Source organism: Salmo trutta, chromosome 35 (genome assembly GCF_901001165.1).
Source record: "Salmo trutta chromosome 35, fSalTru1.1, whole genome shotgun sequence".
NCBI lineage: Eukaryota > Metazoa > Chordata > Actinopteri > Salmoniformes > Salmonidae > Salmo > Salmo trutta.
In genome coordinates this window covers 3,850,899-3,872,166 of record NC_042991.1, presented here as the reverse complement: position 1 = coordinate 3,872,166, position 21,268 = coordinate 3,850,899, and the positions used below count along the sequence as shown (strand labels likewise).

General features: G+C 42.1%; 1 protein-coding gene across 4 annotated transcripts in view; it reads right to left on the bottom strand.

The window, feature by feature from the left end:
* The window catches only part of otofa (otoferlin a), a 137,203-nt gene that overhangs the window by 89,224 nt on the left and 26,711 nt on the right, over window positions 1-21,268 (bottom strand). For all 4 annotated transcript variants that reach the window (XM_029733007.1, XM_029733009.1, XM_029733006.1 and 1 more), the window contains exon 3: window positions 12,349-12,437. In XM_029733007.1, coding sequence (XP_029588867.1) covers window positions 12,349-12,437 — 89 coding nt within the window. The remainder of the gene's footprint in view (window positions 1-12,348; window positions 12,438-21,268) is intronic.

Genomic DNA, 21,268 nt, shown 5'->3' with positions numbered 1-21,268 from the left:
TCACTGTCACAAATCATTCCCCCACCAATGCAGACAGCTAGGCTTCATCTGGAAGTAGCTAAGTCTTTCCATACTGAGTGCTGAATAATACCATGGTATACATGTCCTGTTTGGCTCATAGCCAGAATACCTTGGATTATTCTCTAGTTTGGAGTATAGCTTATCTCTTTTTTCATAGAAAAGAAAACCAGTCAACTTTTATTGCATCGATCTATTTGGTACTGGAGGATACAGGAAGACAGTCTGTCCCCTTCACTGTTCTCTCTCCTCCACCCCTTTCTTCTCTTCCCCCCATCTTCCTCTCCTCTCTACTCTGTCCTTTTGTTATCACGATGGTGATCGATACCTCGATACCTCCTCAGGAAAGTGAACGGTTTGGCGGTTCCTTTCAGCCTTTGTAACGCGTGTACAACTCCTGAATAATTGAAGAAAACCAGCCTATCATGTTCTGGCTCACTTTTTAGCTCTTCAAAAGGTGCCATTCATTATTGATCCTGATGTGCCAAACAATTTACTTTCATCTGCTTCATAATTTAGAGCGGAGGTCATCTCCTTCCTTCTCAAGTGAAATACATTTTTCTTTCTAGGTCAACCCTCAAAATCTCAAGTTAGCTGGCTTTAAAAAATGAATAAAAAAATGTACCTTTATTTAACTAGGCAAGTCAGTTAAGAACAAATTCTTATTTACAATGATGGCCTACCTGGGAAGAGTGGGTTAACTGCCTGGTTCAGGGGCAGAGCGACAGATTTTTACCTTGTCAGCAACCTTTTGGTTACTGGCCCAACGCTCTAACCACTAGGCTACCTGCCGCCCCGGCTTCTATCGAGTAATACATTAAATTGAAGCTTAACTACGATAATAAGTGTTGCTGTTCGAAGACATGAATGCAGAGATGATCTTGGAGTATGAGTGGGAAACAATACACAGGTTGTTTAGTATTCTCTCATAGAAATGACTGTATGCTTTACACTTGCACATGATTTAGTTTTCATCATCACATTACAAAGCAGTGCCCCCCGTTGGCCAACAGTGAGACATGAATAAAACGTGTATACACACACACGCACGCACGCACGCACACACGCACACACGCACACACACACACACACACACACACACACACACACACACACACACACACACACACACACACACACACACACACACACACACACACACACACACACACACAGTTTCTCTTGTCTGCCACCCCTATAACAGTATGGTTATTGTTATGCCCCTGTAAAAGTTAAGAGGCAGTTTATGAGTCTCTATGTGAGGGGCAGCTACTCTGGGGAATGACAATGACCCTCTACACTAAATAGCCTGATAAGGTTTCTATGTTAAAGTAGCCAATGCTTGGTTATAATATTGTGGCTACTAAATGTGAAAGTCTCGTGTAAAGAATATGTTTGGAAACATTATTTCTAGTTATTGAACCAACTTAATTCATTGTTTTACAGGGAATTTATTGAATTATTTTAAGAAATTTGGTTAGCTAATTCCAAATTAAAAAGTGAACTTAAAACAAGATTTAAAAAATGGGTTGCATTTACATGAAATATTAGTTCGTATTTGTTATTTATTAGTTTTAACCAAAGGGTAAAAGTAAGTTGAGTGTTGAAAGATTGCAACTTAAAATATAGGTTTGGTAATAATACAATAAAACAGTTGGCATTGAATCATATATTTGGTTTCAACAAATGTAGTATTTTTCAATTGAAAAAACCTAACTCATTTAGTTGTAACCAGTTAAAGTATTTTTTGTTGTTGGTTGATCCAAAGAGTCTTTGTTTACAGTGCAGAGGAAATGAGGGATAACAGGGATGAAGGCATGATTTGCAGTCTGTGGGAGAAGAGAGGGAGGGAGACGGGGAGAGCGGAGGCGAAAGCAGAGAGAAGCTGAGTTTGGGAGGAGAAGATACACATGAATTATACAATGTGGGGGACTTTGTGGAGGAAGGATTTCATATGCTCACATCCCTTAACACAGATATATTTGGAGGAAAAAACTTTGAGAAGCAATGAAGTTTTGGGTTGTATTAAAGTGCAGTGTTCCCCATTAGTGCAACACCGAGGTTGCATCAATGGTATATGAGGTGATATTAAAGTTTTAAAATGATGCATATAACTGGCCAGGTAAACCACTAAAGTGCGCACATGCGTGCATGTGTGTCATCATCATCAGGAAGCCATTGTAAATGAGAACTTGTTCTCAACTTGCCTACCTGGTTAAATAAAGGTGAAATAAATAAAAAAATTAAGAAAATAATCACGAAACTCATTGTGTTTTGGTAACATGACCCGTCATCCCCCCACTCCCTCTTACCCTCCATTGCCGTGAACCAAAAGTTGTGAATTAAAATCCCAGGTGAGGACATATTGAATAATAATTACTGTATAAATGAACATGCACAATGTAATCATATATGTTAATGAGGGTGAAATACAGTGTATTCGGAAAGTATTCAGACCACTTCCCTTTTTCCACATTTTGTTACGTTACAGCCTTATTCTAAAATGTATTAAATAATTTTTTCCCTCATCAATCTACAAACAATACCCCATAATGACAATGTGAAAACAGGTTTTTAGACTTTTTGGCAAATTTATTACAAATAAAAAACAGAAATATCTTATTTACATAACTATTCAGAACCTTTGCTAAATGACTCAAAATTGAGCTCAGGTTTATCCTGTTTCCATTGATAATCCTTGAGATGTTTCTACAACTTGATTGGAGTCCACCTGTTATCATTTCATTTCATTTGATTGGACAGGATTTGGAAAGGCACACACCTGTCTATATAAGGTCCCAGACTTGACAATGCATGTCCGAGAAAAAACCAAGCCATGAGGTTGAAAGAATTGTTCGTAGAGCTCTGAGACAGGATTGTGTTGAGGCACAGGTCCCCAAGAACACAGTGGCCTCCATCATTCTAAAATGGAAGAAGTTTGGAACCACCAAGACACTTTCTAGAGCTGGCCGCCCGGCCAAACTGAGCAATCGAGGGAGAAGGGCCTTGGTCAGAGAGGTGACCAAGAACCTGATGGTCACTCTGACAGAGCTCCAGAGGTCCACTGTGGAGATGCGAGAACCTTCCAGAAGGACAACCATCTCTGCAGCATTCCACCAATCAGTCCTTTATGGTACAGTGGCCAGATGGAAGCCACTCCTCAGTAAAAGGCACATGACAGCCCGCTTGGAGTTTGCCAAAAGGCACCCAATGGACTCTCAGATCATGACAAACAAGATTCTCTGGTCTGATGAATCTAAGATTGAACTCTTTGGCCTCAATGCCAAGCGTCACGCCTGGAGGAAACGTGCCACCATCCCAACGGTGAAGCATGGTGGTGGCAGCATCATGCTGTGGGGAAGTTTTTCAGCGGCAGGGACCGGGAGACTGGTCAGGATCGAGGGAAAGATGAACAAAGTACAGAGATATCCTTGATGAAAACCTGCTACAGAGCTCTGAGGAACTCAGACTGGGGCAAAGGTTCACCTTCCAACAGGACAACGACCCTAAACACACAGCCAAGACAATGTAGGAGTGGCTTCGGAACAAGTCTGAATGTCCCTGAGGAGCCCAGCCAGAGCATGGACTTGAACCCGATCGAACATCTCTGAAGAGACCTGAAAATAGTTGTGCAGACATGCTCCCCATCCAACCTGACAGAGCTTGAGATGATCTGCAGAGAGGAATGGGAGAAACTCCCCAAATACAGGTGTGCCAAGCTTGTAGTATCAGCATACAAAATCAAAATGTATTAGTTACATGCGCCGAATACAACAGGTGTAGACCTTACAGTGAAATGCTTACTTACAAGCCCCTAACCAGTTTTTAAAAAATGAATAAGAAAAATAAATAAAAGTAACAAGTCATTAAATAGCAGCAGTAAAATAACAATAGCGAGACTATATACAGGGTGGTACTGATACAGAGTCAATGTGCGGGGGCACTGGTTAGTTGAGGTAATACAGCTGAAGTCGGAAGTTTACATACACCTTAGCCAAATACATTTAAACCCAGTTTTTCACAATTCCTGACATTTAATCCTAGTAAAGATTCCCTGTCTTAGGTCAGTTAGGATCACCACTTTGTTTTAAGGATGTGAAATGTCAGAATAGCGGTAGAGAGAATGATTTATTTCAGCTTTTATTTCTTTCATCACATTCCCAGTGGGTAAGAAGTTTACATACACTCAATTAGTTTATGGTAGCATTGCCTTTAAATTGTTTAACTTGGGTCAAATGTTTCACGTAGCCTTCCACAAGCTTCCCACAATAAATTGGGTGAATTTTGGCCCATTCCTCCTGACAGAGCTGGTGTAACTGAATCAGGTTTATGGGATCCTTGCTGAATACGCTTTTTCAGTTCTGCCTACACATTTTCTATAGGATTGAGGTCAGGGCTTTGTGATGGCCACTCCAATACCTTGACTTTGTTGTCCTTAAGCCATTTTGCCACAACTATGGAAGTATGCTTGGGGTCATTGTCCATTTGGAAGACCCATTTGCGACCAAGCTTTAACTTCCTGACTGATGTCTTCAGATGCTGCTTCAATATATCCACATAATTTTCCCTTCCTCATGATGCCATCTGTTTTGTGAAGTGCATCAGCCCCTCCTGCAGCAAAGCACCCCCACAACATGATGCTGCCACCCCCGTGTTTCATGGTTGAGATGGTGTTCTTTGGCTTGCAAGCCTCTCCCTTTTCATCCAAACACAACGATGGTCATTAAGGCCAAAGAGTTCTATTTTTGTTTCATCAGACCAGAGGACATTTCTCCAAAAAGTACGATCTTTGTCCTCATGTGCAGTTGCAAACCATAGTCTGGCTTTTTTATGCCGATTTTAGAGCAGTGGCGTTTCAGGTTATGTCGATATAGGACTCGTTTTACTGTGGATATAGATACTTTTGTACCTGTTTCTTCCAGCACCTTCACAAGGTCCTTTGCTGTTGTTCTGGGATTGATTTGCACTTTTCGCACCAAAGTACATCCTGAGTTGTATGACGGCTGCGTGGTCCCATGGCGTTTATACTTGCATACTATTGTTTGTACCGATGAATGTGGTACCTTCAGGAGTTTGGAAATTACTCCCAAGGATGAACCAGACTTATGGAAGTCTACACTTTTCTTTCTGAGGTCTTGGCTGATTTCATTTGATTTTCCCATGATGTCAAGCAAAGAGGCACTGAGTTTGAAGGTAGGCCTTGAAATACATCCACAGGTACACCTCCAATTGACTCAAATGATGTCAATTAGCCTATCAGAAGCTTCTAAAGCCATCATTTTTGGGAATTTTCCAAGCTGTTTAAAGGCACAGTCAACTTAGTGTATGTAAACTTCTGACCCACTGGAATTGTGATACAGTGAATTATAAGTGAAATAATCTGTCTGTAAACAATTGTTGGTAAAATTACTTGTGTCATCCACAAAGTAGATGTCCTAACCAACTTGCCAAAATTGTAGTTTGTTAATAAGAAATTTTAATGACTCCAACCTAAGTGTATGTAAACTTCCAACTTTAACTGTACATGTAGGTAGAGTTATTAAAGTGACTATGCATAGATGATTGCAACAGAGAGTAGCAGCAGTCTAAAAGAGGGGGGGGGCAATGCAAATAGTCTGGGTGGCCATTTGATTAGATGTTCAGGAGTATTATGGCTTGGGGTAGAAGCTGTTTAGAAACCTCTTGGACCTAGACTTGGCTCTCCGGTACTACTTGCCGTGTGGTAGCAGAGAGAACAGTCTATGACTAGGGTGGCTGGAGTCTTTGACAATTTTTAGGGCCTTCCTCTTACACCGCCTGGTATAGAGGTCCTGGATGGCATGAAGCTTGGCCCCAGTGATGTACTGGGCCGTACCCGCTATCCTCTGTAGTGCCTTGCAGTCGGAGGCCAAGCAGTTGCCATACCAGGCAGTGATACAACCAGTCTGGATGCTCTCGATGGTGCAGCTGTAGAACCTTTTGAGGATATGAGGACCCATGCCAAATTCCGCCATAAGCAAAGAAGAAAACGCTCACCCATAGTTGGCTCTACAAGTAGCCGGGGACTTTAATGCAGGGAAACTTAAATCCATCTTACCTTACAACCAGCCGTGGCCAGGAGTCCCATAGAACAGTGCACAATTGGCCCAGCGCGGCCCGGGTTAGGGGAGGGTTTGGCCGGGGTGGTTTACTTGGCTCATTGCGCCATAGAGCTCCTTGCATAATTTCCGGTCACAACTTGTAGACTTGTTTACGTGCTGCTGTGCGGTTTGTTGCTAACCTTACTTTGCTACCTGCCAACTTTACAGTTTTTACTTTTTAATTACCGTTTTATATTTTTATTTTTTCCCTCGCTCAACTTTTTTCATTGAACTTTTTCACCCCGGACGTTTTATCTGGACGTGGTTCGTCAGGACCTCCACCAGCCAAAGCTAAGTAGTAACATTAACATTATGCCTTCTAATTGCAGTCACTTTACTCATAATATACAGGAGAACGATAGCCTTATGGCAAAGATAGCCGTGCTGCAAGCCCAGCTTCAGACGCAATCGTTAGGCAAGGGTAATTTAAGTGTATAAAAGGATGAAACAGCGTCTGTGCCACCAATAAGAGTACAGATAGTAGTATGAATCCCCTCGCACAGTCCCCGCAGCCGGACAATTTTCTCATGGCTTCTGGAAGGAAATGCTGTAGGAATGCTCATTCAGCAGACAGAAACTTTCAATCGGTTCTCCCCATTAAGCAACGGGTCGGAGTCAGAGGCCGAGCCTTCTCTGGTCTCTTCTCCTCCCGTTACGGGGTCTAAGACACCGAAGACTCCCACCATTAGTTCTGACAAATTGAAAACCCTAATCACTGGTGACTCCATTACCCGTAGTATTAGACTTAAAACGAATCCTCCAGCGATCATACACGGTTTACCATGGGGCAGGACTACCGATGTTAAGGCTAATCTGAAGATGGTGCTGGTTAAGGCTAAAACTGGCAGGTGTAGAGAGTACCAACAATGTTAGAATAAAACAGTCAGAGGTCACCAAGTGCAACATAGCTTTAGCATGTAAATCAGCGAGAAAGATGTGTCAGCATCGAGTAATTGCCTCTGGCCCCTTCCCAATTAGGGGGAGTGATAAGCTCTACAGCTCTACAGAGTCTCACAACTCAATCGCTGGTTGAAAACTGTTTTCTGCCCCTCCCAAAATATAGAATTTGTAGATAATTGGCCCTCTTTCTGGGACTCACCCACAAGCAGCACCAAGCCTGGCCTGCTGAGGAGTGACGGACTCCATCCTAGCTGGAGGGGTGCTCTCATCTTATCTACGAACATAGACAGGGCTCTAACTCCGCTAGCTCCACAATGAGATAGGGTGCAGGCCAGGCAGCAGGCTGTTAGCCAGCCTGCCAGCCAGCCTGCCAGCTTAGTGGAGTCTGCCACTAGCACAGTCAGTGTAGTCAGCTCAGCTATCCCCATTGAAACCGTGTCTGTGCCTCAATCTAGGTTGGGCAAAACTAAACATGGCGGTGTTCGCTTTAGCAATCTCACTGGAATAATGACCTCCTCCATTCCTGTCATTATTGAAAGAGATTGTGATATCTCACATCTCAAAATAGGGCTACTTAATGTTAGATCCCTCACATCCAAGGCAGTTATAGTCAATGAACTAATCACTAATCATAATCTTGATGTGATTGGCCTGACTGAAACATGGCTTATGCCTGATGAATTTAATGTGTTAAGAGGCCTCTCCTCCTGGTGACCATATCCCACGCGCATCCCGCAAAGGCGGAGGTGTTGCTGACATTAACGATAGCAAATTTCAAATTACACAATAAAATGTTTGTCTTTTGAGCTTCTAGTCATGAAATCTATGCAGCCAACTCAATCACTTTTTATAGCTACTGTTTACAGGCCTCCTGGGCTATATACAGCGTTCCTCACTGAGTTCCCGGAATTCCTATCGGATCTTGTAGTCATGGCATATAATATTCACATGTTTGGTGACTTTAATATTCACATGGAAAAGTCCACAGACCCACTCCAAAAGGCTTCGGAGCCATCACCGACTCAGTGGGTTTTGTCCAACATGTCTCCGGACCTACTCACTGCCACAGTCATACTCTGGACCTAGTTTTGTCCTGTGGAATAAATGTTGTGGATCTTAATGTTTTTCCTCATAATCCTGGACTATCGGACCACCATTTTATTACATTTGCAATCGCAAAAAATAATCTGCTCAGACCCCAACCAAGGATCATCAAAAGCCATGCTATAAATTATCGGACAACCCAAGGACGTCAGAGTACAAAAATCAGTTAACCACCTAACTGAGGAACTCAATTTGAACTTGTGTAATACCCTAGATGCCGTCGCACCCTTAGAAACAAAAAACATTTGTCATAACAAACTAGCTCCCTGGTATACAGAAAATACCTGAGCCCTGAAGAAAGCTTCCAGAAAATTGGAACGGAAATGGCGCTACACCAAACTGGAAATCTTCCGACTAACATGGAAAGACAGTACCGTGCAGTATCGAAGAGCCCTCACTGCTGCTCAATCATCCTATTTGTCCAACTTAATAGAGGAAATTAAGAACAATCCAAAATGAATTTTTGATACTGTCGCAAAGCTAACTAAAAAGCAACATTCCCCAAGAGAGTATGGCTTTCACTTCAGCAGCGATAAATTCATGAACTTCTTTGACGAAAAGATCATGATCATTAGAAAGAAAATGTTATCATCTTTAAATCTGCCTATTTCTCCAAAGCCCAGTTGTCCTGAGTCTGCACAACACTGCTAGGACCTAGGATCAAGGGAGACACTCAAGTTTTTTAATACTATATATTGACATATTGATGAAAATAGTCATGGCCTCTAAACCTTCAAGCTACTTCCTGTGCTTGACCCTCCTATGTTGAACATAATAAACGTCTCCCTATCCACTGGATGTGTACCAAACACACTAAAAGTGGCAGTAATAAAGCCTCTCTTGAAAAAGCAAAACCTTGACCAAGAAAATCTAATAACTATCGGCCTATATCGAATCTCCCATTCCTCTCAAAAACATTGAAAAAGCTGTTGTGCAGCAACTCACTGCCTTCCTGAAGAAAAACAATGTATACGAAACGCTTCAGTCTGGTTTTAGACCCCATCATAGCACTGAGACTGCACTTGTGAAGGTGGTAAATTACCTTTTAATGGCATCAGACCGAGGCTCTGCATCTGTCCTAGTGCTCCTAGACCTTAGTTCTGCTTTTGATTTTACTGCTAACCTACAAAGCATTACATGGGCTTGCTCTTATCTATCTTTCCGATTTGGTCCTGGCGTACATACCTACACGGAAGCTATGGTCACAAGATGCAGGCCTCCTTACTGTCCCTAGAATTTCTAAGCAAACAGCTGGAGGCAGGGCTTTCTCCTATAGAGCTCAATTTTTATGGAATGGTCTGCCTATCCATGTGAGAGATGCAGACTCTTGACCTTTAAGTCTTTATTGAAGTCTCATCTCTTCAGTAGGTCCTATGATTGAGTGTAGTCTGGCCCAGGAGTGTGAAGGTGAAAGGAAAGGCACTGGAGCAACGAAGCGCCCTTGCTGTCTCTGCCTGGCCGGTTTCCCTCTCTCCACTGGGATTCTCTGCATCAATATCTACTACGGCGGTTGAATCCCTGGCTTACTGGTGCTCTTCCATGCCGTCCCTAGGAGGGGTGCATCACTTGAGTGGGTTGATTCACTGACGTGATCTTCCTGTCCGGGTTGGCGCCCGCCCTTGGGTTGTGCCGTGGCGGAGATCTTTGTGGGCAATACTCGGCCTTGTTTCAGGATGGTTGAAGATATCCCTCTAGTGGTGTGGGGGCTGTGCTTTGGCAAAGTGGGTGGGGTTATATCCTGCCTGTTTGGCCCTGTCCGGGGGTATTCGTGGATGGGGCCACAGTGTCTCCCGACCTCTCCTGTCTCAGCCTCCAGTATTTATGCTGCAATAGTTTATGTGTCGGGGGCTAGTGTCAGTCTGTTATATCTGGAGTATTTCTCCTGTCTTATTCGGTGTCCTGTGTGAATTTAAGTATGCTCTCTCTAATTCTCTCTCTCTTTCTCTCTCTTTCTCTCTCTCTTTCTCTCAGAGGACCTGAGCCCTTGGACCATGCCTCAGGACTACCTGGCCTGATGACTCCTTGCTATCCCCAGTCAAATCAAATCAAATTTTATTTGTCACATACACACGGTTAGCAGATGTTAATGCGAGTGTAGCGAAATGCTAGTGCTTCTAGTTCCGACCATGCAGTAATATCTAACAAGTAATCTAACAATTTCACAACAACTACCTTATACACACAAGGGTAAAGGAATTAATAAGAATATGTACATACAAATATATGGATGAGCGATGGCCTAACGGCATTGGCAAGATGTAGTAGATGGTGCAGTAGATGAGTACAGTATATACATATGAGATGAGAAGAGTAATGTAGGGTATGTAAACATTATATAAAGTGGCATTGTTTAAAGTGGCTAGTGATACATTTATTACATTAAATGTTTATTATTAAAGTGGCTAGAGATTTGAGTCAGTATGTTGGCAGCAGCCACTCAGTGTTAGTGATGGCTGTTTAACAATCCGATGGCCTTGAGATAGAAGCTGTTTTTCAGTATCTCGGTCCCAGTTTTGATGCACTTTTCAGTCCACCTGGTTGTGCTGCTGCTCCAGTTTCAACTGTTCTGCCTGCGGCTATAGAAACCCTGACCTGTTCACCGGACGTGCTACCTTGTCCCAGACCTGCTGTTTTCAACTCTCTAGAGACAGCAGGTGCGGTAGAGATACGCTGAATGATCGGCTATGAAAAGCCAACTGACATTTACTTCTGAGGTGCTAACCTGTTGCACCCTCTACAACCACTGTGATTATTATTATCTGACCCTGCTGGTCATCTATGGACATTTGAACATCTTGACTATGTTCTGTTATCACCTCCACCCGGCACAGCCAGAAGAGGACTGGCCACCCCTCACAGCCTGGTTCCTCTCTAAGTTCCTTCCTAGGTTCCGGCCTTTCTAGTGAGTTTTTCCTAGCCACCGTGCTTCTACACCTGCATTGCTTTCTGTTTGGGGTTTTAGGCTGGGTTTCTGTACAGCACGTTGTGACCAGCTGATGTAAGAAGGGCTTTATAAATACATTTGATTGAAATTTGATTGATAGCGATTCCTTGTGACGGGCCGGGTGCCTGAAGGCTGACCCCGGTTGCCGGTTGAACAGTTGGTGCGGATGGCTTCCGGGTTAAGCTGGTGGGTGTTAAGGAGCACGGTTAGGCGGGTCATGTTTTGGAGGAATCGTGACTCCACCTTGCCTCTCCCGAGCCCGTTGGGGAGTTGCAACGGTGAGACAAGATCGAAATTGGGGAGAAAAAGGGGGATCATTTTTTACATTTATAATAATAAATAAACAGCCTCCAAAGTTAGTGATGATGTATCTGTAAGAAGAATGTCAACAGTTAACCGTGCCTAAAAGAAATGTGGTCTGTAGGTTCATTTGTATAATTGGAATTAAATGAATCCATGCTTATTTTTGTTATTTCTTCATGTATCTCATTTATCCCATGCACACGCATACAGAGCCTACTTTGAGCGGAATATAATCTGTAATCATAGAGATAGATAGAGATATAGTATCTACTGTATATACTGTATCTGTGTTTCTACTTCATCCTTAAAGTCTCTGCCTTAGCGTCTGAGTGGTTGAGCTCAGGTGTGACAGATGCATCCATTAGCATACGGCTCTAATACAATTTCATTACTGCCTCGCTCCACTCTATTAGAAACCCATTCAGATGCTGCACTGCGGTCCGCAGCCTATCCCACATACAATTGAATCAATCTATCACCTCATAGTCAAGAAGCGTTAGGAGCTGATTGCCTATCTGAAGTGCCTTTAGCTAGATTATTGTGTGCATTATGTCCGTCTGAGGATGGCAGGAGAAAAGTGATGGGAGGGTTATGGTGACCTTCCCTCAATGTTCCAACTCTTAGTTAGATCTGGTTAGTAAAGGTGGTGTGTGGCAGTGTTGTGCGTATTATTATTCCTCTGACCTGTGTAGGACGAGGATCGGAACTGAAGCGGTCCTCCACCCTCTCTCTTTGCAAGTTATGGCCAAATGTCCCCTCACTTTCCGAAATTCGAAAGATGATACCTGTGAAATCGTAATTTGTCCAAAGCACCGAAACTAACGCTGCTCATTCTCTCACGCATCCCATTGTATCATGACAGATCTACGGTACTATTTATGTTTATGTAGTCTCTCCATGAGAGATTAGGGTAGTACTTATGTTACAGTATTGTGTTTGAGTGTATTGTAAGTAACTGACCTGTTGGTGAAGACTTTGCTGTAGTTGAACACTTGAACTTCCAGCATCTCATTTTCATCCACTCTACTGGCAATCGGCCATCGGAACGTCTGAGGGGCGAGAAAGACTAATTAAGGATTCAGCCAAAAACTACGTGACAGTGTGACAGGCTGCACAATCACAGGCTATAATGATTCAACCACAACATCCACAGTTTACAAGGAAATCATTTGACTGACTGGTTTAAAAGTATTTCATGTCAATCATTAACCACAACAGGCAATTCAAAAAAGCCTATCACCCCGCTCTTACTGGGCCATAGAATATCTAATTACTTGTTTTACTAAGTAAGAGAAAATCATTCAACCCAACAGCAAAGCAACACCACCAGCAACATGAATAACTGAAATTGTCAGAAAACCTTAATTGGATTTCTACAAGATGAACCCAAGTTGTGCTGCTGAGTAATCTCTAATAAACACAACAGAAGTTGCACCACAGCATGCAAACGCTATACATCTCAGTGATCTAATCTCTATTATAAACTAGGTGGTTCGAGCCCCGAAAGCTGATTGGCTGACAGTCGTGGTACATCAGACCGTATACGGGTATGACAAAACGTTTATTTTTTACTGCTCTAATTATGTTGGTAAGCAGTTTATAATAGCAATGAGACACCTCAGTTTTTTTTTTTTATTACATTTTTATTTAACCTTCATTTAACTAGGCAAGCCAGTTGAGAACAAATTCTTATTTTACCCCAGCCAAAACCTCCCCTAACCCAGACGATGCTGGGCCCATTGTGCGCTGCCCTATGGGACTCCCGATCACGGCAGGTTGTGATACAGCCCGGGACCGAACCAGGGTCTGTAGTGATACTTCTAGCACTGAGATGCAGTGCCTTAGATCGCTGCCCCACTCGGGGGTTTGGGATATATGGCCAATATACCTTGGCTAAGGGCTGTGTCCAGGCACTCTGCGTTGCGTCTTGCATGAGAAGAGCCCTTAGCCGGGGTACATTGGCCATATCCCACACCCCCGCGGGCCTTACTGCTTAAAATTACTGTCCTCAGTTGATTAGCCAATCAGCAGCCTTTCCCCCTGTGTTACCACCTTATGTAGGTTCTATTTAAAAACTTTTGAGGGTGGAATGGGGTAAGGATCCATATAGTGAGAGATAGCCTAGTTAAATCCTGTCAAGGATACAACAGCAAGACAGAGCTGAGGAAATTCAATTGTTCTCTGTCAGTCTTGTCTGTTGTAACATTGATCTAAATTAGTCTATGTCAGTGCTAGATGTGTGATGGGAAATGCTGTTTGAAGCTCATCCAGCTCTTGCTGATCCTTTCTGCTCCTGGTTGCTGACAGCACAGTGGGCTGTTTTTACTCAGAGCAGTGATCCACCAGGCCTGCCCCTTTACTTAAACATGAGGTTACGCCTGCCACTGTAATCCATACAGACAAGAGACAAGCCCTTGGGTGTGTGTGTTTGTGTGTGCACCCACATTAAAAAATATTATAGTATACAATACTTAAATGTTATACTATTAACTGTAGTGTTTTGGTGGACTTTACTGGACTAAAACAACACAGTGAATACTGTATACTGTAGTATGCTGTAGTATTTCCAGTTAACTATAGAATAAATATTGTAGTTAAAGAAAACTGTAGAATATACTATAGTAATCAACGTAGTGTTTTTTCAGACACTACTGTAGTATTTACTATAGTGTTTTTGTTCGATTATCTTTGACATATAGTAGAAGTGGAGGCCTTCACCTTGAGGAAACCTATTGGATAAATACTAAAAGAGCAAAAAGGGTTGTGTTTAGGTAGGTTGGTAGGTAGGACCGGGTTCTGAACAGATAGTTCAGAGCTTTTGATCTTTTCTACAACCTGTAGGGAACACAATGTACACTACATGTACACTACATATACACTACATGTACACTACCCCAATATACACTACCCACAATATACACTACCCCTTCAAATGAGTGCATTTGGCTATTTCAGCCACATATAACATCGACACACAGCCATGCAATCTCCATAGAACATAGGCGGTAGAATGGCCCCGTACTGAAGAGCTCAGTGACTTTCAAAGTGGCACCGTCATAGGATGCCACCTTTCCAACAAGTCAGTTCATAAAATGTCTGCCCTGCTAGAGCTGCCCCGGTCAACTGTAAGTGCTGCTACTGTAAGTGCTGCTAAGGGGAAACGTCTAGGAGCAACAATGCCTCAGCCGTAAAGTGGTAGGCCACACAAGCTCACAGAACGGGACTGCCGAGTGCTGAAAAATCGCCTTTCCTCGGTTGCAATACTCACTAACGAGTTCCAAACTGCCTCTGGAAGCAACGTCAGCACAAGAACTGTTCGTCAGGAATTTCAAGAAATGGGTTCCCATGGCCGAGCAGCCGCACATAAACCTAAGATCACCATGCGCAATACCAAGCGTCGGCTGGAGTGGTGTAAAGCTCGCCACCATTGGACTCTGGAGCAGTGGAAACGCGATCACCATCTGGCAGTCTGACGGATTAATCTGGGTTTGGCGAATGCCAGGACAATGTTACCTTCCCGAATGCATAGTGCCAACTGTAAAGTTTGGTGGAGGAGGAATAATGGTCTGGCACTGTTTTTCATTGTTAGGGCCCGTTAGTTCCAGTGAAGGGAAATTTTAAAACTACAGCATTCAATGATGATTCTGTGCTTCCAACTTTGTGGAAACAGTTTGATTCAGCATGACAATGCCCCCGTGCACAACGTGTGGTTTGTCGAGATCTGTGTGGAAGAACTTGACTGGCCTGCAATAAACCTTGACCTCAACCCCATTGAACACCTTTGGGATGAATTGGAACACCGACTGTGAGTCAGATCTAATCACCCAGTATCAGTGCATAGCCTAATGCTCTTGTGGCTGAATGGAAGCAAGTCCTCACAGCAATGTTCCAACATCTAGTGGAAAGCCTTCCTAGAAGAGTGGAGATTGTTATACACAACGAGAAGGTAAGAAGAAACAGGGATGTTCTCAATTCCTCCTAACTGTTGCCATATACACAGATGATGAAAACATCTAGGCTGAGATAAATTATGTAGCTACAGCACTCTCTGTCTCAATCACAGAGAGCAGCTTTGAGGTATAAAGTATCTATAATTAAGAGCTCCTTATAGTATTCGCTCTGAGAGTTTATACTTAACATCAGCTAGGAAGATCCTTTCAAACCTAACACCTACTTCAGCATTTGATGTCCTTTTCAAGTTTCAAACTCATCAAAAGCCATGTAAAATAAATTATCATATACTTATGTAATGTGTTGAATGAAAACAGTTGGATCAGCCTGATCATGGCCTATGCTTCATCCCTTTGATACCATCTCACTCCAGTTGGAGGAATAGCTATAGGTCATTTTCAGGGGAAGTGATGTAATATTTAGTGCCGTTAGTGCTGAGCGGTTAACTGAAATTCTTATTTTTATACAATTAATTGACCAAATTTGGTTCAATTATTTGAATTTCATTTCGTTCAGTTTTTTCTGTGAGCTCAATGTGCAAATCACACGGTTTCTCTAGAGATAAATCAGATCCAGCCTGATCTGTGTGATGTAGTAGGTAGTAATTAACTATAATGACCATAAATCATTGCGCATCTACTTGTCCGTCAGTGTTTCTTTTACGACTGCTATGTAAGAGAGAAGAATGCAGGATCGTGAGGTATCTCTACCTGAAAAGACATGATTTAAGGGATTTTGTCAGACAGCATAGGCAGCAGCTCGACAGAGATGAGATGGTGACTAGGAAGGAAATAATAAAGTCATCAAATAAAACAAATGGAATGTACACAATAACTGAAATATTTTATTAAAATAAAGTCATGTGAATAAATTATGGTTAATAAGTGATCATCTGTAATGGGCAGTCACTACCATCATGGGACTTGTTCATTGTTTTATTCTGTGGGACATTCAACCCACATAATGCAAATGTAGTCTACTCAAGGTTTCCCATCCTGTATTTAGTACTCCACTGAGCATGTAGGCCTAAAATCCAAGCTCAACTCTGAGAGTTGCATTATTGAAGAGCAGAGGATCGTTGCGACCTCACATCACATCAACACACACACCCTCACTTTCAGAGATGATGACATCTTACATAATTCACTAGTGTTTCTTCAATGATTTGTTTTATCTATGACTTGAGAGATCAGGTTTGGCACTACAGGAGAAGGTGATGTTCAGAGACTGCAGATAATGCTCACTAATGGTGAACAGATTTTCAAAGCCTTTAGGTGTGTGTGTTTGCGTGAGTGTGTGTTTCTCCTAAGATGAAACAGCATCTCTTATACACTCTTAGAAAAAAGGGTTCCAAAAGGGTTCTTCGGCTGTCCCCATAGGAGTACTCTTTTTGGTTCCAAGTAGAATCCTTTTTGATTCCAGGTAGAAATCTTTTGGGTTCCATGTAGAACCCTCTGGGGAAAGGCTTCTGCATGAAACCCAATAGGGTTCTACCTGGAATAAAAAAGGGTTCTACTTGGAACTAAAAATGGTTATTCAAAGGGTTCCCACATGGGGACAGTTGAAGAACCCTTTTAAGTTCTAGATGGCACCTATTTTTCTAAGAGTTCAAGCTTGGTCCGCTGACTGAGAAATTACATATTGTGCAACTCTCCCCATTTCGCTCCTGCACTTTCTTTCTCTTTCTCTCCATCTCTTTTTGTCAATTGGACAGTCCAATTCTCTTTTTCTCCATAGCCTCTGTCTCTCAATCACTCAAGCATCTCTCTCACACGTTCTTACAGTCTTGCTATACCTTTCCCTATTCCTTTGCATGTCTGCATCTTTCTCTACACCTTCAGAAACACATGCAATGATTCATATTGAGTGCCATACAGCCACTCATAGAGAGTAATTATTCTTTATGTGCCAAATGAATCCTGATGCAAATAACATGACAATAAAAAGGAAAAAACACTTGTGGACATTAAAACTCTTCAGTATAAATTAGATTTACACAGCAAATGATCATTATGTTCATTAAGGCAAAGTGCCATCAGTTACTGAACACTTCCATGAACACATTTTTATCTGATTAATGATGCACATAATTAAACTATTCTTCCCACACAAGTACAATCAAGAACATCCACCAACAAATAAGGTAATGCAAGTAAAAAATAACTGCAATATACTTACCGCATTGAGTCAGCTTTTCTCTGACTGCTACAACTCTTTAGAGCTAATCTAAAGTGATTTGATTGTGAACTGAATTAGACTGGACTGCAGTCTTGATTAAACTCCAATTAGTGTTTGCTTTCTCGCTGTGTGAGGCACTGAGGCCATCTGGTGTGGAGTTAACTGCAGAGAGGGAACGTGTCCAAGAAGCTTTCACAGAATCGTACATGGTCTATTAAACAGATAGAACTATGCAATCAAACTGCAAAAGTTTCTTATCTTCACGCTAAAAAACTTTTGCTTAACTTCTGCTGTCCAATGTAAAAAGTCAGAATTATCTGCTGATACTTCACTATACTATCCCTAGCCTGTGGAGAGTCAGAAATGGGATCAAACAATATAGCTGCAAGCAGTAATGCCGAGGTTCAGGTTTTGGCCCCATCGAGCTACCATCAGGACATATTGGACACATTGCCTTAGGATGAGCTACTTCTGTTATCCTTAACACACTTGCCTAATATCAGAACTCAACATAGAACAGATCGATGAGGTATTTTTGACAATTTTCAATGATTTTGACTACTTTAAACGCCATCTTCTCCAGAACCATTGGACCAATTGGCACATCATTATATATTTAGTATCTATGAACCCATGTCTTTAAACGCATGTTCGAGGCCTCTAGCTCAAACGATATGGCCTCTATGAGCCAATGAGCTTGCATAAATGATTTCGTCCTTCCACCATGCATCTAAAATGAACCATACTCATATACCTGAGCATGTGTGCCAAATGTCATAATTTGGAGACAAACAGATCAATAGAGATAAACATGTGCCCCTTATAGCTCCACTGTGTGGTCGATCCGAATGTGCTAGCATATGTTGACTCTTAACTTGGGAAACACGTTGTTAACACTGTTTTGTTACAATGCTAATCAGTGTCTGAACATATTGTGTTGAGAGACCTTGGTCAATAGAAATCAAGTTCATGAGAGGGTGTGGACAAAGCATCCTTCTAGGTCTCATTTTCTGATGGGTATTTGATTATTCTTTCACCAAAGTGGGAGAATTGGTATAAAAATAATAATAATAATAATAATAATGTCGGAGAAGAAATACAATAGGGTTTCACCAGCTTTGCTGCTTGAACCCCTAAAAAGTGTTAGAGAAGTACACTATAGACACAAAAGTATGTGGTCACCCCTTCAAATGAGTGGATTTGGCTATTTCAGCTACACCCGTTGCTGACAGGTGTATAAAATCGAAGACATAGCCATGTAATCTCTATACATTGGCAAGCATTGGCAGTAGAATGGCCTTACTGAAGAACTCAGTTACTTTCAATGTGGCACCGTCATAGGATGCCACCTTTCCAACAAGTCAGTTCGTCAAATTTCTGCCCTGCTAGAGCTCCCCGGTCAATTGTAAGTGCTGTTATTGTGAAGTGGAGCAACAACGGATCAGCCGTGAAGTGATAGGCCACACAAGCTCATAGAATGGGACCGCTGAGTGCAAAACCGCGTAGCGTGTAAAAATAATCTGTCCTCGGTTGCAACACTCCCTACCGAGTTCCAAACTGCCCATGGGAGCTTCATGAAATTAGTTTCCATTGCTGAGCAGCCGCACACAAGCCTAAGATCACCATATGCAATGCTAAGCATTGGCTGGAGGGGTGTACATCTCACCACCATTGGACTCTGGAGCATTGGACTCTGGAGCTGTGGAAACGCGTTCTCTGGAGTGATGAATCAGGCTTCACCATCTGGCAGTCCGATGGACGAATTTGGGTTTGGCGGATGCCAGGAGAAGGCTACCTGCCCCAATGCATAGTGCCAACTGTAAAGTTTGGTGGAGGAGGAATAATGGTGTGGGGCTGTTTTTCATGGTTTGCGCTAGGCCCATTAGTTCCAGGGAAGGGAAATCTTAAAACTACATCATACAATGACGTTCTAGACGTTTCTGTGCTTCCAACTTTGTGGCAACAGTTTGGGGAAGGCCCTTTCCTGTTTCAGCATGACAATGCCCCAATGCACAAAGTGAGGTCCATACAGAAATGGTTTGTCGTGATCGGTGTGGAAGAATTTGACTGGCCTGCACAGAGCCCTGACCTCAACTCCATTGAACACCTTTGGGATAAATTGGAACGCCGACTGCGAGCCAGGCCTAATCGCTCAACATCAGTGCTCGACCTCACTAATGCTCTTGTGGTTGAATGGAAGCAAGTCCTTGCAGGAATTTTCTAACATGTAGTAGAAAGCCTTCCCAAAAGAAGGGGGACCAACTCCATATTAATGCCCATTATTTTGGAATGAGACGAGCAGGTCTCCGCATACTTTTGGTCATGTGGTGTATCTTAAAAGCTTTTATATATAAAGTGCCTTCAGAAATTATTCATACCCCTTGACTTATTCCACATTTTGTTGTGTTATAGCCTGAATTCAAAAGGGATTAAAAAAATAAAATAAATCTCATCCATCTACACACAATACCCCATAATGACAACATGAAAACATGTTTTTAGAATTTTTTTAAATGTATTGAAAATGAAATACACAAATATTCACACCCCTGCGTCAATTTGTAGAAGCACCTTTGGCAGCGATAACAGCTGTGAGTCTTTCTGGGTAAGTCTCTAAGAGCTTTGCACACCTGAATTGTACAATATTTGCACATTCTTCTCTTAAAAATCCTTCAAGCTCTGTCAAGTTGGTGGTTAATCATTGCTAGAAAGCCATTTTCAAGTCTTGCCATAGATTTTCAAGCCAATTTAAGTCAAAACTGTAACTAGGCCACTCAGGAACATTCAATGATGTCTTGGTAAACAACTCCAGTGTATATTTGGCCTTGTGTTTTAGGTTATTGTCCTGCTGAAAGGTGAATTAATCTCCAAGTGTCTGGTGGAAAGCAGACTGAACCAGGTTTTCCTCTAGGATTTTGTCTGTGCTTAGGGCCATTCCGTTTCTTTTTTATCCTGAAAACCTCCCCAGTCCTTAATGATTACAAGCTCACATATAACATGATGCAGCCACCACTATGATTGAAAATATGGAGAGTGGTACTCAGTAATGTATTGTATTGTATTTGCCCCAAACATAACACTTTGTATTCAGGACAAAAAGTTAATTGTTTGCTAAATTTTTTGCAGTATAACTTAATTGCCATGTTGCAAACAGGATGCATGTTTTGGAATATTTTCATTCTGTACAGGCTTCCTTCTTTTCACTCTGTCAATTAGGTTGGTATTGTGGAGTAACTACAATGTTGTTTGATCCATCTTCAGTTTCCTCCTATCACAGTCATTAAACTCTGTAACTTTTTTAAAAGTCCCTTTTGGCCTCGGTGAAATCCCTGAGTGGTTTCCTTCCTCTCCGGCAACTCAGTTAGGAAGGACGCCTGTATCTTTGTAGTGACTGTGTGTATTGATACATCATCTAAAGTGTAATTAATAACTTCACCATGCTCAAAGGGATATTCAATGTCTGTCTTTTTTTTTACCCATCTACGAATAGGCACCCTTCTTTGCGAGGCAATGGAAAATCTCCCTTTGTGGTTGAATCTGTGTTTGAAATTCACTGCACGACTGAGGGACATCACAGATAATTGTATGTGTGGGGTATAGAGATGAGGTAGTTATTAAAAAATATTTTAAACACTGTTATTGCAAACAGTGAGTCCATGCAACTTATTATGTGATTATGTGTTAAGCAAATTTAGGCTTGCCATAACAAAGGGGTTGAATACTTACTGACTCAAAACATTTTAGCTTTTCA